Raw genomic sequence first — 13233 nt, 5'->3', positions numbered from 1 at the left:
CAAATAAAGAATATAAAACATTTAAATTAAAAATGAAAAAAAAATAGGGGAAACATGATGAAGACAAATAAAGAATATAAAACATTTAAATTAAAAATGAAAAAAAAATAGGGGAAACATGATGGAGACAAATAAAGAATATAAAACATTTAAATTAAAAATGAAAAAAAAAATAGGGGAAACATGATGGAGACAAATAAAGAATATAAAACATTTAAATTAAAAATGAAAAAAAAATAGGGGAAACATGATGGAGACAAATAAAGAATATAAAACATTTAAATTAAAAATGAAAAAAAAAATAGGGGAAACATGATAAAGACAAATAAAGAATATAAAACATTTAAATTAAAAATGAAAAAAAAAATAGGGGAAACATGATGAAGACAAATAAAGAATATAAAACATTTAAATTAAAAATGAAAAAAAAAATAGGGGAAACATGATGAAGACAAATAAAGAATATAAAACATTTAAATTAAAAATGAAAAAAAAATAGGAGAAACATGATGGAGACAAATAAAGAATATAAAACATTTAAATTAAAAATGAAAAAAAAAATAGGGGAAACATGATGGAGACAAATAAAGAATATAAAACATTTAAATTAAAAATGAAAAAAAAATAGGGGAAACATGATGGAGACAAATAAAGAATATAAAACATTTAAATTAAAAATGAAAAAAAAATAGGGGAAACATGATGGAGACAAATAAAGAATATAAAACATTTAAATTAAAAATGAAAAAAAAAATAGGGGAAACATGATGGAGACAAATAAAGAATATAAAACATTTAAATTAAAAATGAAAAAAAAATAGGGGAAACATGATGGAGACAAATAAAGAATATAAAACATTTAAATTAAAAATGAAAAAAAAAATAGGGGAAACATGATGGAGACAAATAAAGAATATAAAACATTTAAATTAAAAATGAAAAAAAAAATAGGAGAAACATGATGGAGACCAATAAAGAATATAAAACATTTAAATTAAAAATGAAAAAAAAAATAGGGGAAACATGATGGAGACAAATAAAGAATATAAAACATTTTAATTAAAAATGAAAAAAAAAATAGGAGAAACATGATGGAGACCAATAAAGAATATAAAACATTTAAATTAAAAATGAAAAAAAAATAGGAGAAACATGATGGAGACCAATAAAGAATATAAAACATTTAAATTAAAAATGAAAAAAATAGGGGAAACATGATGGAGACAAATAAAGAATATAAAACATTTAAATTAAAAATGAAAAAAATAGGGGAAACATGATGAAGACAAATAAAGAATATAAAACATTTAAATTAAAAATGAAAAAAATAGGGGAAACATGATGAAGACAAATAAAGAATATAAAACATTTAAATTAAAAATGAAAAAAATAGGGGAAACATGATGGAGACAAATAAAGAATATAAAACATTTAAATTAAAAATGAAAAAAAAAAATAGGGGAAACATGATGGAGACAAATAAAGAATATAAAACATTTAAATTAAAAATGAAAAAAAAAATAGGAGAAACATGATGGAGACCAATAAAGAATATAAAACATTTAAATTAAAAATGAAAAAAAAAATAGGAGAAACATGATGGAGACCAATAAAGAATATAAAACATTTAAATTAAAAATGAAAAAAAAAATAGGGGAAACATGATGGAGACCAATAAAGAATATAAAACATTTAAATTAAAAATGAAAAAAAATAGGAGAAACATGATGGAGACAAATAAAGAATATAAAACATTTAAATTAAAAATGAAAAAAAATAGGAGAAACATGATGGAGACCAATAAAGAATATAAAACATTTAAATTAAAAATGAAAAAAAATAGGAGAAACATGATGGAGACCAATAAAGAATATAAAACATTTAAATTAAAAATGAAAAAAAATAGGAGAAACATGATGGAGACAAATAAAGAATATAAAACATTTAAATTAAAAATGAAAAAAATAGGGGAAACATGATGGAGACCAATAAAGAATATAAAACATTTAAATTAAAAATGAAAAAAAATAGGAGAAACATGATGGAGACAAATAAAGAATATAAAACATTTAAATTAAAAATGAAAAAAAATAGGAGAAACATGATGGAGACCAATAAAGAATATAAAACATTTAAATTAAAAATGAAAAAAAATAGGAGAAACATGATGGAGACAAATAAAGAATATAAAACATTTAAATTAAAAATGAAAAAAATAGGGGAAACATGATGGAGACCAATAAAGAATATAAAACATTTAAATTAAAAATGAAAAAAATAGGAGAAACATGATGGAGACAAATAAAGAATATAAAACATTTAAATTAAAAATGAAAAAAAATAGGGGAAACATGATGGAGACAAATAAAGAATATAAAACATTTAAATTAAAAATGAAAAAAAAATAGGGGAAACATGATGGAGACAAATAAAGAATATAAAACATTTAAATTAAAAATGAAAAAAAAATAGGAGAAACATGATGGAGACAAATAAAGAATATAAAACATTTAAATTAAAAATGAAAAAAAATAGGAGAAACATGATGGAGACAAATAAAGAATATAAAACATTTAAATTAAAAATGAAAAAAAATAGGAGAAACATGATGGAGACAAATAAAGAATATAAAACATTTAAATTAAAAATGAAAAAAAATAGGAGAAACATGATGGAGACAAATAAAGAATATAAAACATTTAAATTAAAAATGAAAAAAATAGGAGAAACATGATGGAGACAAATAAAGAATATAAAACATTTAAATTAAAAATGAAAAAAAATAGGGGAAACATGATGGAGACAAATAAAGAATATAAAACATTTAAATTAAAAATGAAAAAAAAATAGGAGAAACATGATGGAGACAAATAAAGAATATAAAACATTTAAATTAAAAATGAAAAAAAAATAGGTGAAACATGATGGAGACAAATAAAGAATATAAAACATTTAAATTAAAAATGAAAAAAAATAGGAGAAACATGATGGAGACAAATAAAGAATATAAAACATTTAAATTAAAAATGAAAAAAATAGGAGAAACATGATGGAGACAAATAAAGAATATAAAACATTTAAATTAAAAATGAAAAAAAATAGGAGAAACATGATGGAGACAAATAAAGAATATAAAACATTTAAATTAAAAATGAAAAAAAATAGGGGAAACATGATGGAGACAAATAAAGAATATAAAACATTTAAATTAAAAATGAAAAAAAATAGGAGAAACATGATGGAGACAAATAAAGAATATAAAACATTTAAATTAAAAATGAAAAAAATAGGAGAAACATGATGGAGACAAATAAAGAATATAAAACATTTAAATTAAAAATGAAAAAAAATAGGGGAAACATGATGGAGACAAATAAAGAATATAAAACATTTAAATTAAAAATGAAAAAAAAATAGGGGAAACATGATGGAGACAAATAAAGAATATAAAACATTTAAATTAAAAATGAAAAAAAAATAGGAGAAACATAATGGAGACAAATAAAGAATATAAAACATTTAAATTAAAAATGAAAAAAAAATAGGGGAAACATGATGGAGACCAATAAAGAATATAAAACATTTAAATTAAAAATGAAAAAAAAAATAGGGGAAACATGATGGAGACAAATAAAGAATATAAAACATTTTAATTAAAAATGAACAAAATAGGGGAAACATGATGGAGACAAATAAAGAATATAAAACATTTAAATTAAAAATGAAAAAAATAGGAGAAACATGATGGAGACCAATAAAGAATATAAAACATTTAAATTAAAAATGAAAAAAAATAGGAGAAACATGATGGAGACAAATAAAGAATATAAAACATTTAAATTAAAAATGAAAAAAAATAGGGGAAACATGATGGAGACAAATAAAGAATATAAAACATTTAAATTAAAAATGAAAAAAAATAGGAGAAACATGATGGAGACAAATAAAGAATATAAAACATTTAAATTAAAAATGAAAAAAAATAGGAGAAACATGATGGAGACAAATAAAGAATATAAAACATTTAAATTAAAAATGAAAAAAAATAGGAGAAACATGATGGAGACAAATAAAGAATATAAAACATTTAAATTAAAAATGAAAAAAATAGGAGAAACATGATGGAGACAAATAAAGAATATAAAACATTTAAATTAAAAATGAAAAAAAATAGGGGAAACATGATGGAGACAAATAAAGAATATAAAACATTTAAATTAAAAATGAAAAAAAAATAGGGGAAACATGATGGAGACAAATAAAGAATATAAAACATTTAAATTAAAAATGAAAAAAAAATAGGAGAAACATGATGGAGACAAATAAAGAATATAAAACATTTAAATTAAAAATGAAAAAAAAATAGGGGAAACATGATGGAGACCAATAAAGAATATAAAACATTTAAATTAAAAATGAAAAAAAAAATAGGGGAAACATGATGGAGACAAATAAAGAATATAAAACATTTTAATTAAAAATGAACAAAATAGGGGAAACATGATGGAGACAAATAAAGAATATAAAACATTTAAATTAAAAATGAAAAAAATAGGAGAAACATGATGGAGACCAATAAAGAATATAAAACATTTAAATTAAAAATGAAAAAAAATAGGAGAAACATGATGGAGACAAATAAAGAATATAAAACATTTAAATTAAAAATGAAAAAAAATAGGGGAAACATGATGGAGACAAATAAAGAATATAAAACATTTAAATTAAAAATGAAAAAAAATAGGAGAAACATGATGGAGACAAATAAAGAATATAAAACATTTAAATTAAAAATGAAAAAAAATAGGAGAAACATGATGGAGACAAATAAAGAATATAAAACATTTAAATTAAAAATGAAAAAAAATAGGAGAAACATGATGGAGACAAATAAAGAATATAAAACATTTAAATCAAAAATGAAAAAAAAATAGGAGAAACATGATGGAGACAAATAAAGAATATAAAACATTTAAATTAAAAATGAAAAAAAATAGGAGAAACATGATGGAGACAAATAAAGAATATAAAACATTTAAATTAAAAATGAAAAAAAATAGGGGAAACATGATGGAGACAAATAAAGAATATAAAACATTTAAATTAAAAATGAAAAAAATAGGAGAAACATGATGGAGACAAATAAAGAATATAAAACATTTAAATTAAAAATGAAAAAAAAAATAGGGGAAACATGATGGAGACTAATAAAGAATATAAAACATTTAAATTAAAAATGAAAAAAAATAGGGGAAACATGATGGAGACAAATAAAGAATATAAAACATTTAAATTAAAAATGAAAAAAAAATAGGGGAAACATGATGGAGACAAATAAAGAATATAAAACATTTAAATTAAAAATGAAAAAAAAATAGGAGAAACATGATGGAGACAAATAAAGAATATAAAACATTTAAATTAAAAATGAAAAAAAAATAGGGGAAACATGATGGAGACAAATAAAGAATATAAAACATTTAAATTAAAAATGAAAAAAAAAATAGGAGAAACATGATGGAGACCAATAAAGAATATAAAACATTTAAATTAAAAATGAAAAAAAAAATAGGGGAAACATGATGGAGACAAATAAAGAATATAAAACATTTTAATTAAAAATGAAAAAAATAGGGGAAACATGATGGAGACAAATAAAGAATATAAAACATTTAAATTAAAAATGAAAAAAATAGGAGAAACATGATGGAGACCAATAAAGAATATAACACATTTAAATCAAAAATGAAAAAAAAATAGGAGAAACATGATGGAGACAAATAAAGAATATAAAACATTTAAATTAAAAATGAAAAAAAAATAGGGGAAACATGATGGAGACAAATAAAGAATATAAAACATTTAAATTAAAAATGAAAAAAAAATAGGAGAAACATGATGGAGACCAATAAAGAATATAAAACATTTAAATTAAAAATGAAAAAAAAAATAGGGGAAACATGATGGAGACAAATAAAGAATATAAAACATTTTAATTAAAAATGAACAAAATAGGGGAAACATGATGGAGACAAATAAAGAATATAAAACATTTAAATTAAAAATGAAAAAAATAGGAGAAACATGATGGAGACAAATAAAGAATATAAAACATTTAAATTAAAAATGAAAAAAAAATAGGAGAAACATGATGGAGACAAATAAAGAATATAAAACATCTCGAAATTTAAGTGTAATTGTAATGTGAAGAGGAAATAAAGGGAAATATATAAGAAGAGATAAAATAAAAAAAATATATGCAACCATTGATTAAAACCAAAAAGAAATAGGAGAATAATGGAATTATAAGACGTAATAGTGAAATGGTAATTTGAACACAGAATAATGTTTATTAATTGTTTAATTGAAACGTTAATAATTTAAATTCCGTATAGAATTAAATACAATATGTGAACGAAAAATTCTAAATACTTCATTAATAAATCATATATATATATATATATATATATATATATATATATATATATATATGATTTATTTAATGAAGTATTTATAATTATGTATATATATATATAGAGAGAGAGAGAGAGAGGGAGAGAGAGAGAGAGGTGTATGTATGTATGTATAAACATATATACGTATAGTAATTTTTAGAGAAGTGGATGTATGTGTAAACATATGTATAGTAATTTTTTAAAATATGACCTCTTGGGTTACCAGTTGATTTTTATACAAAAATAAAACAAATACAAAATTCACAAAAATACAAAAATACTCGCGTGCAGTTCAGTAAATAATCCTTACGATCTGTCACTTATATGTTTTGCTTTTGAATTAGGATTCACATAATATTATTGCTGGTGGCAATATTCACTTTTGTTCATGATAGCCTATTTCAATATTGTTATTCCGTATGATGAAATATTTCAATATTGTTATTCCGTATGATGACATATTTCAATATTGTTATTCTGTATGATGGCCTATTTTTTCAATATTGTTATTCTGTATGATGGCCCATTTCAATATTGTTATTCTGTATGATGGCCTATTTTTTCAATATTGTTATTCTGTATGATGACATATTTCAATATTGTTATTCCGTATGATGACATATTTCAATATTGTTATTCTGTATGATGACATATTTCAATATTGTTATTCTGTATGATGGCCTATTTCAATATTGTTATTCTGTATGATGGCCTATTTTTTCAATATTGTTATTCTGTATGATGACATATTTCAATATTGTTATTCCGTATGATGACATATTTCAATATTGTTATTCTGTATGATGGCCTATTTCAATATTGTTATTCTGTATGATAACATATTTCAATATTGTTATTCTGTATGATGGCCTATATCAATATTGTTATTCTGTATGATGGCCTATTTTTTCAATATTGTTATTCTGTATGATGACATATTTCAATATTGTTATTCTGTATGATGGCCTATTTTTTCAATATTGTTATTCCGTATGATGACATATTTCAATATTGTTATTCTGTATGATGACATATTTCAATATTGTTATTCTGTATGATGGCCTATTTCAATATTGTTATTCTGTATGATGGCCTATTTTTTCAATATTGTTATTCTGTATGATGACATATTTCAATATTGTTATTCCGTATGATGACATATTTCAATATTGTTATTCTGTATGATGGCCTATATCAATATTGTTATTCTGTATGATGGCCTATTTTTTCAATATTGTTATTCTGTATGATGACATATTTCAATATTGTTATTCCGTATGATGACATATTTCAATATTGTTATTCTGTATGATGGCCCATTTCAATATTGTTATTCTGTATGATGGCCTATTTTTTCAATATTGTTATTCTGTATGATGACATATTTCAATATTGTTATTCCGTATGATGACATATTTCAATATTGTTATTCTGTATGATGACATATTTCAATATTGTTATTCTGTATGATGGCCTATTTCAATATTGTTATTCTGTATGATGGCCTATTTTTTCAATATTGTTATTCTGTATGATGACATATTTCAATATTGTTATTCCGTATGATGACATATTTCAATATTGTTATTCTGTATGATGGCCTATTTTTTCAATATTGTTATTCTGTATGATGACATATTTCAATATTGTTATTCTGTATGATGGCCTATTTCAATATTGTTATTCTGTATGATGAAATATTGCAATATTGTTATTCTGTATGATGGTCTATTTTTTCAATATTGTTATTCCGTATGATGACATATTTCAATATTGTTATTCTGTATGATGGCCTATTTCAATATTGTTATTCTGTATGATGAAATATTTCAATATTGTTATTCTGTATGATGGCCTATTTCAATATTGTTATTCTGTATGATGAAATATTTCAATATTGTTATTCTGTTTGGTGAAATATTTCAATATTGTTATTCTGTATGATGGCCTATTTTTCAATATTGTTATTCCGTATGATGACATATTTCAATATTGTTATTCTGTATGATGGCCTATTTTTTCAATATTGTTATTCTGTATGATGACATATATCAATATTGTTATTCCGCATGATGGCCTATTTTTTCAATATTGTTATTCCGTATATTAAGTACGATTATTAATAAAAGCAGAGATAAATAATAACGGTAACTAATATAATGGATAACTGATAGGATTATTGGATATCATAGTATGCAGAGGGCAAAAATCAGGTGAGATTTTTGTGCTAAGTTTATTTGAAAAATATTAAATCTTGTGACAAAATCGATTACATTTTTGTATCATTATCAGCTGATTTATACCAATACCTATCATCCTAAATATGTTTGAGAGAAAAAATGTCTTTTCATCAACACCATATGTTGATTACTTGATAGAAACATCGATTACTGTGAACTGAATGGGGAGCGTTAATAAAGATAAGTACACGTAAATTACATGTTGCTTCACCATTGTTCAAAAGTCGGGGTTTGAACTTCCATTTCTTCGATCTCCTGGTATACTCAGCTTATTATTAAGTTTCAACTGTAGTCAACAATCGCAGTGACCCTCTTAACTGGTCTCCATTTCTTTCAGGTCCTGATGGAATCTCTCCCAATACTCGTCACTCATTGAACCTAAGTTCTTAGGAAACCGGTCCATATGTGAAAATAGGTAGTGCATTTTGACGCTCAGATGTAGCCCAGGTTTCTGAAAGCACTCAGCATATTGTTTATAAGTCCTGCTTAATTTCTGGCTTTATTTCTTGCTGCCAACAAAGTTCATCCCCACCAGAATAAATGCCCCACACGCTTCCAGTTCTATTTTGTCTATAAAGTTTTCGAACTCTGAATCTCTGTTGAGCTGCCAGATCTGAGGACCATCAAAGATGCCAGCCGTCAACTTTTCAATGGCAAATCTTTAAACTGCATGGCACAAGTATATGAAGCAAAGCCTGGATGAACTGCATGATTAAGCCAAGTTCGATGTGCGGCGGTCGGAAGAGTATTCTGTATCTGCCCGAAAGAAGGTCTTTGCAAGGCACTAATTTCCTCCGCTCAGACTTGTCTTTCGTCGGGTATGCTGAGCACCATTTGTTTGAAGATTTGGAGGTGATCTCCTTTTGACATAATAACACCGATCTGTCATTAAAATATTAATTATTGATCAAAACACTTACTCGGCATGGCATTTTACCCCTACCAACGTATTTTAAAATGCTCCACACTTGCGTATATATGAACAACAACGTAAAGGACTTGAGCTATTTGAACAAAAACAATGTAATTTTGAATCCATCACACCAGAATCGTTTTGAAAAAACGCAAACAAATCTGTTGGTAAGTAGTGTTATGAAACTTACCGAATGTAGTAAAAGTTTTATCTGTGGTTCAACTGCAAATATTGATCAGTCAGAACAATTAGAATTATATTGTGTTTCAATATAACTCACGTATATAATGGAAAAATATTTTCACATGTATTTTGTGTGATTAGAATATGTAGACAGATCTTAGGAAACAAATGTTAAATTCATTATAATAGTAAAGGTATACACATATATACAAGTGTCGTGCAATGGTTAATGGTGTTTACACTTATTTTTTTAACCTGGGGATAACTAACTACAAATAAGATAATGTATAACATTTTTGTTCGGACATGGTTGAAGGAATGAAGACCATCATGCATTCAAAATTCAATCCAATTTGATAAACAGATTTCCATATTCTAAAATGCCGTTGTATGATATTAGATCTGCCGATACTGATGATTATTAGTGCAAGGTTTTATATTTCAAAATAAAGTCAGATTGTTATAAAGTCATCCATTGTGAAAAAATGATGTTTTGATGTATATACTAGCATGGCGCCCGGCATTGCCCGGTCGTAAAATACGTTTAAATATAATATTTAAATTAATGCAAATTTCGTATTATTATATTATATGAGACTGAATATATAGTAATGATTTTAAAAATAATGACGCGTATTCCACCACCGAAACTCGAAACCTAAACGTTTAGCTTACGATTTTTTTCCTTCGCTGTTAATGACTGAGCTATGAAGATATGTTTGCTGTAAAGTTAAAAATAAAAAACTTAACCTATAGCTACTACGTTATTGATGCATATTCGTAATTCCGGCGTTTTTATTTTCACATTATTGTATCGATTTTCCCAGACAAAAACGTAAACATAAAGTTCTGTATGTGTTTAAATACCATATATATGAAGTTGCATGTCTGTTGACCAAACCCTCCACGAGGAGTTTGCTAGCTAATTTTTTAAACAGAAATATATACGCATACATAAATATATATGGAAATAGGTTTGTGTTTACTATAAACTTTTTACTCAAATATAACGCAAGTATAAATCATGTAAAATATCTGCATGAATATAATTACACGTAATAGTTAACTAAAGATGATCATCCCATAAGAAAACCGAAAAAAAAAACTAGCAGGGAATTAATCAAAATTAAAGTTTAAAAGAAAATGAAAATTAGTTAGGTCTTTTGCTAGTGAATGCAATTCCACGATCCATATATAAGAAAGTTGCATTTTATTTCATTCTTGGCTTTCGGGTCAAGATGCACTCAAGTCATTTAGGTTTTACAGATAAGCTTATCAAGAATTCTTCAAAAGTTTTGGTTTCGGTTTCGATTAAAGCTGAGGGAACTCAAGTTATATATATATATATATATATATATATATATATATATATATATATATATATATATATATATATACATATATATATATATATATATATATATATATATATATATATATCATAAATTTCTGTTCTGGTTTCGATTCAAGCTGATGTATACAAGTCATGTGATATATATTTCTATTATTTTTGAAATCGCAACTATATAATATATAAAAATCGAAAGAACATTAACTTTATAAAAAATATATACGAAATCTGCAAAAGTTCAAATATTATATTTAAGCGTACTTTACAACCGGGCTGTGCCGGGCGTCTTTGCTGCCTTAGATAAATACGTTTGTAGTTTTAACAAAAGAACTACAATATCAGAGCGTCAACATTTACTCTGAACATCTACAGAATGCCAACATTAATATATTACATATGAAGTAACATCCCACTAGTTATTGTTGTTATAGATCGGGCAATAATTCTTCTAAGCGGAATTTTGTGAGGTCTAAGTGTTTCTATTTTGTTGTTTTCTTCGTTTAATTTGATGTTTTATTTTGTTTTTCATTATAGACAATTTTAAAGATGATCTGCTTTGGATCACGTTTTTTTAAAAGAAAACTGGAGGTAAGTATATTGAAGAAATTATAAGTGTGTTTGTATATGAGATCTTTTAACTGTACATTCGGTGCATGAATAACTAATTACGCACGGAAAATAAGTTCACAAGTTACGGAATGACCATTGTGTACATTTTTGTAACAAAGAGGTTACCACATATCAAGACCTGGGGGCCGCTCGAGGATAAATGCTAATGTATATATTGTAGGCATTGGAACAGTAGCGTAGTAATCGTTTGAGGTAGAAATTTGGTATAATCGGACTATTTACGAGGACGGTTCAATAAGATTGTGTTTACGTTGGACTTGAAAACGACAATATTATAATCAGCTGGAAAGCAGACCAGCGGAACAGAGTTCAACGGACGAGAAATTCTAGGAAAAAAGTTTGTTGATGGAACCCACATTTAGGTTTAGGTACCGATAAAGAGTAGGGAAATTTATTGATAGTGGTTTTGGTTAGATGAGTGTTTTTTGTGAAAGATTGGCGAGGGGGGTATTAATTGGAGCTCAGTCCAACACTTGTCATGAAAATAACGACAGAGCAGTGACAGGCTAGCAACGTCTCTTCTGTGGAAAAAGGGTTGCAGAGAAGAAAAAAAAGAGCATCGCCTACTAGATTACAAAATCGGTTTTGAACTCCGTCAAGGCAGGATATGTGCTTCTAGCAGCTCCTGCTTAGATGTGTCATTTTAGGACGTACTTGGCACTTATGCAGATAGAAATTTCCATCGGCAGTAAGATATCTACTGGAGGGGTTGAATGATCCAAGAATTTTTCCAGCGACCTTGGCGATGGATTTGATGTATGTGCTCCATTTAAGATCAGAAGTGCAAATCAGGCCAAGAAGCTTGTCTAAACATGGAGCGTCCTCAAAGAGAGGGCGGTTCAGATGTTGGTCAGAATGTTGATGATGGAAAGTAAGAAGATTCATTTTAAATGCATTAAAATTAACCAATCACATATTCTTTATTGCGCCACGTGCTTCAGATCAGAGGAGGAAGAATCAGAAACATCTTTTCCATTTCCAGTCTTTGAAATGTTCCGATAAATTGTAGTGCGGTTTGCGAACATGTCTACAAATGATCTATGTTTTCTGAATAGTGCAAGTATTTAATAATTTTTTTACTAAAAATTATAACGAGCACTCGATATTTTAACACAATAAATATTTTCGAAGACAATACAAGGTACACACACTTACAGACACACATTTTAAAATACCATATCATTATCATTCAAACAGGGTGGTGTTTGAATATATGGTTAAGTGGCAGTTTTAGTCATTTAGAACTGCTTTAAGTTTAACCGCTCACTCATTTTTCGAATAAATTTCAAACAATTATTACAGTTTAAAGATTCTCAGTTATACTGTGAAAAAAAAAATCAATTTTCGTTTAGTAAAACAAACGATATGATGAATTTAGTGGTGTCATTCAAACGCTATTGTGTTTGCATGAATGCATGAATGAATGATATATAGACATATATATATATATGTGTGTGTGCG

The 13233-nt window shown here is 25.4% G+C and overlaps 1 protein-coding gene across 4 annotated transcripts in view; it reads left to right on the top strand.

Annotated features, from left to right (window-relative positions):
• The window catches only part of LOC145266480 (uncharacterized), a 788679-nt gene that overhangs the window by 330556 nt on the left and 444890 nt on the right, over positions 1-13233 (top strand). For all 4 annotated transcript variants that reach the window (XM_080122199.1, XM_080122198.1, XM_080122196.1 and 1 more), the window contains exon 5: positions 11677-11730. In XM_080122199.1, coding sequence (XP_079978325.1) covers positions 11677-11730 — 54 coding nt within the window. The remainder of the gene's footprint in view (positions 1-11676; positions 11731-13233) is intronic.

The sequence above is a fragment of the Euprymna scolopes genome, chromosome 41 (genome assembly GCF_053919585.1).
Source record: "Euprymna scolopes isolate OS-2025 chromosome 41, ASM5391958v1, whole genome shotgun sequence".
NCBI lineage: Eukaryota > Metazoa > Mollusca > Cephalopoda > Sepiida > Sepiolidae > Euprymna > Euprymna scolopes.
Note: the sequence above shows the minus strand (reverse complement) of the source record. Positions and strands in the feature narration are given on the sequence as shown.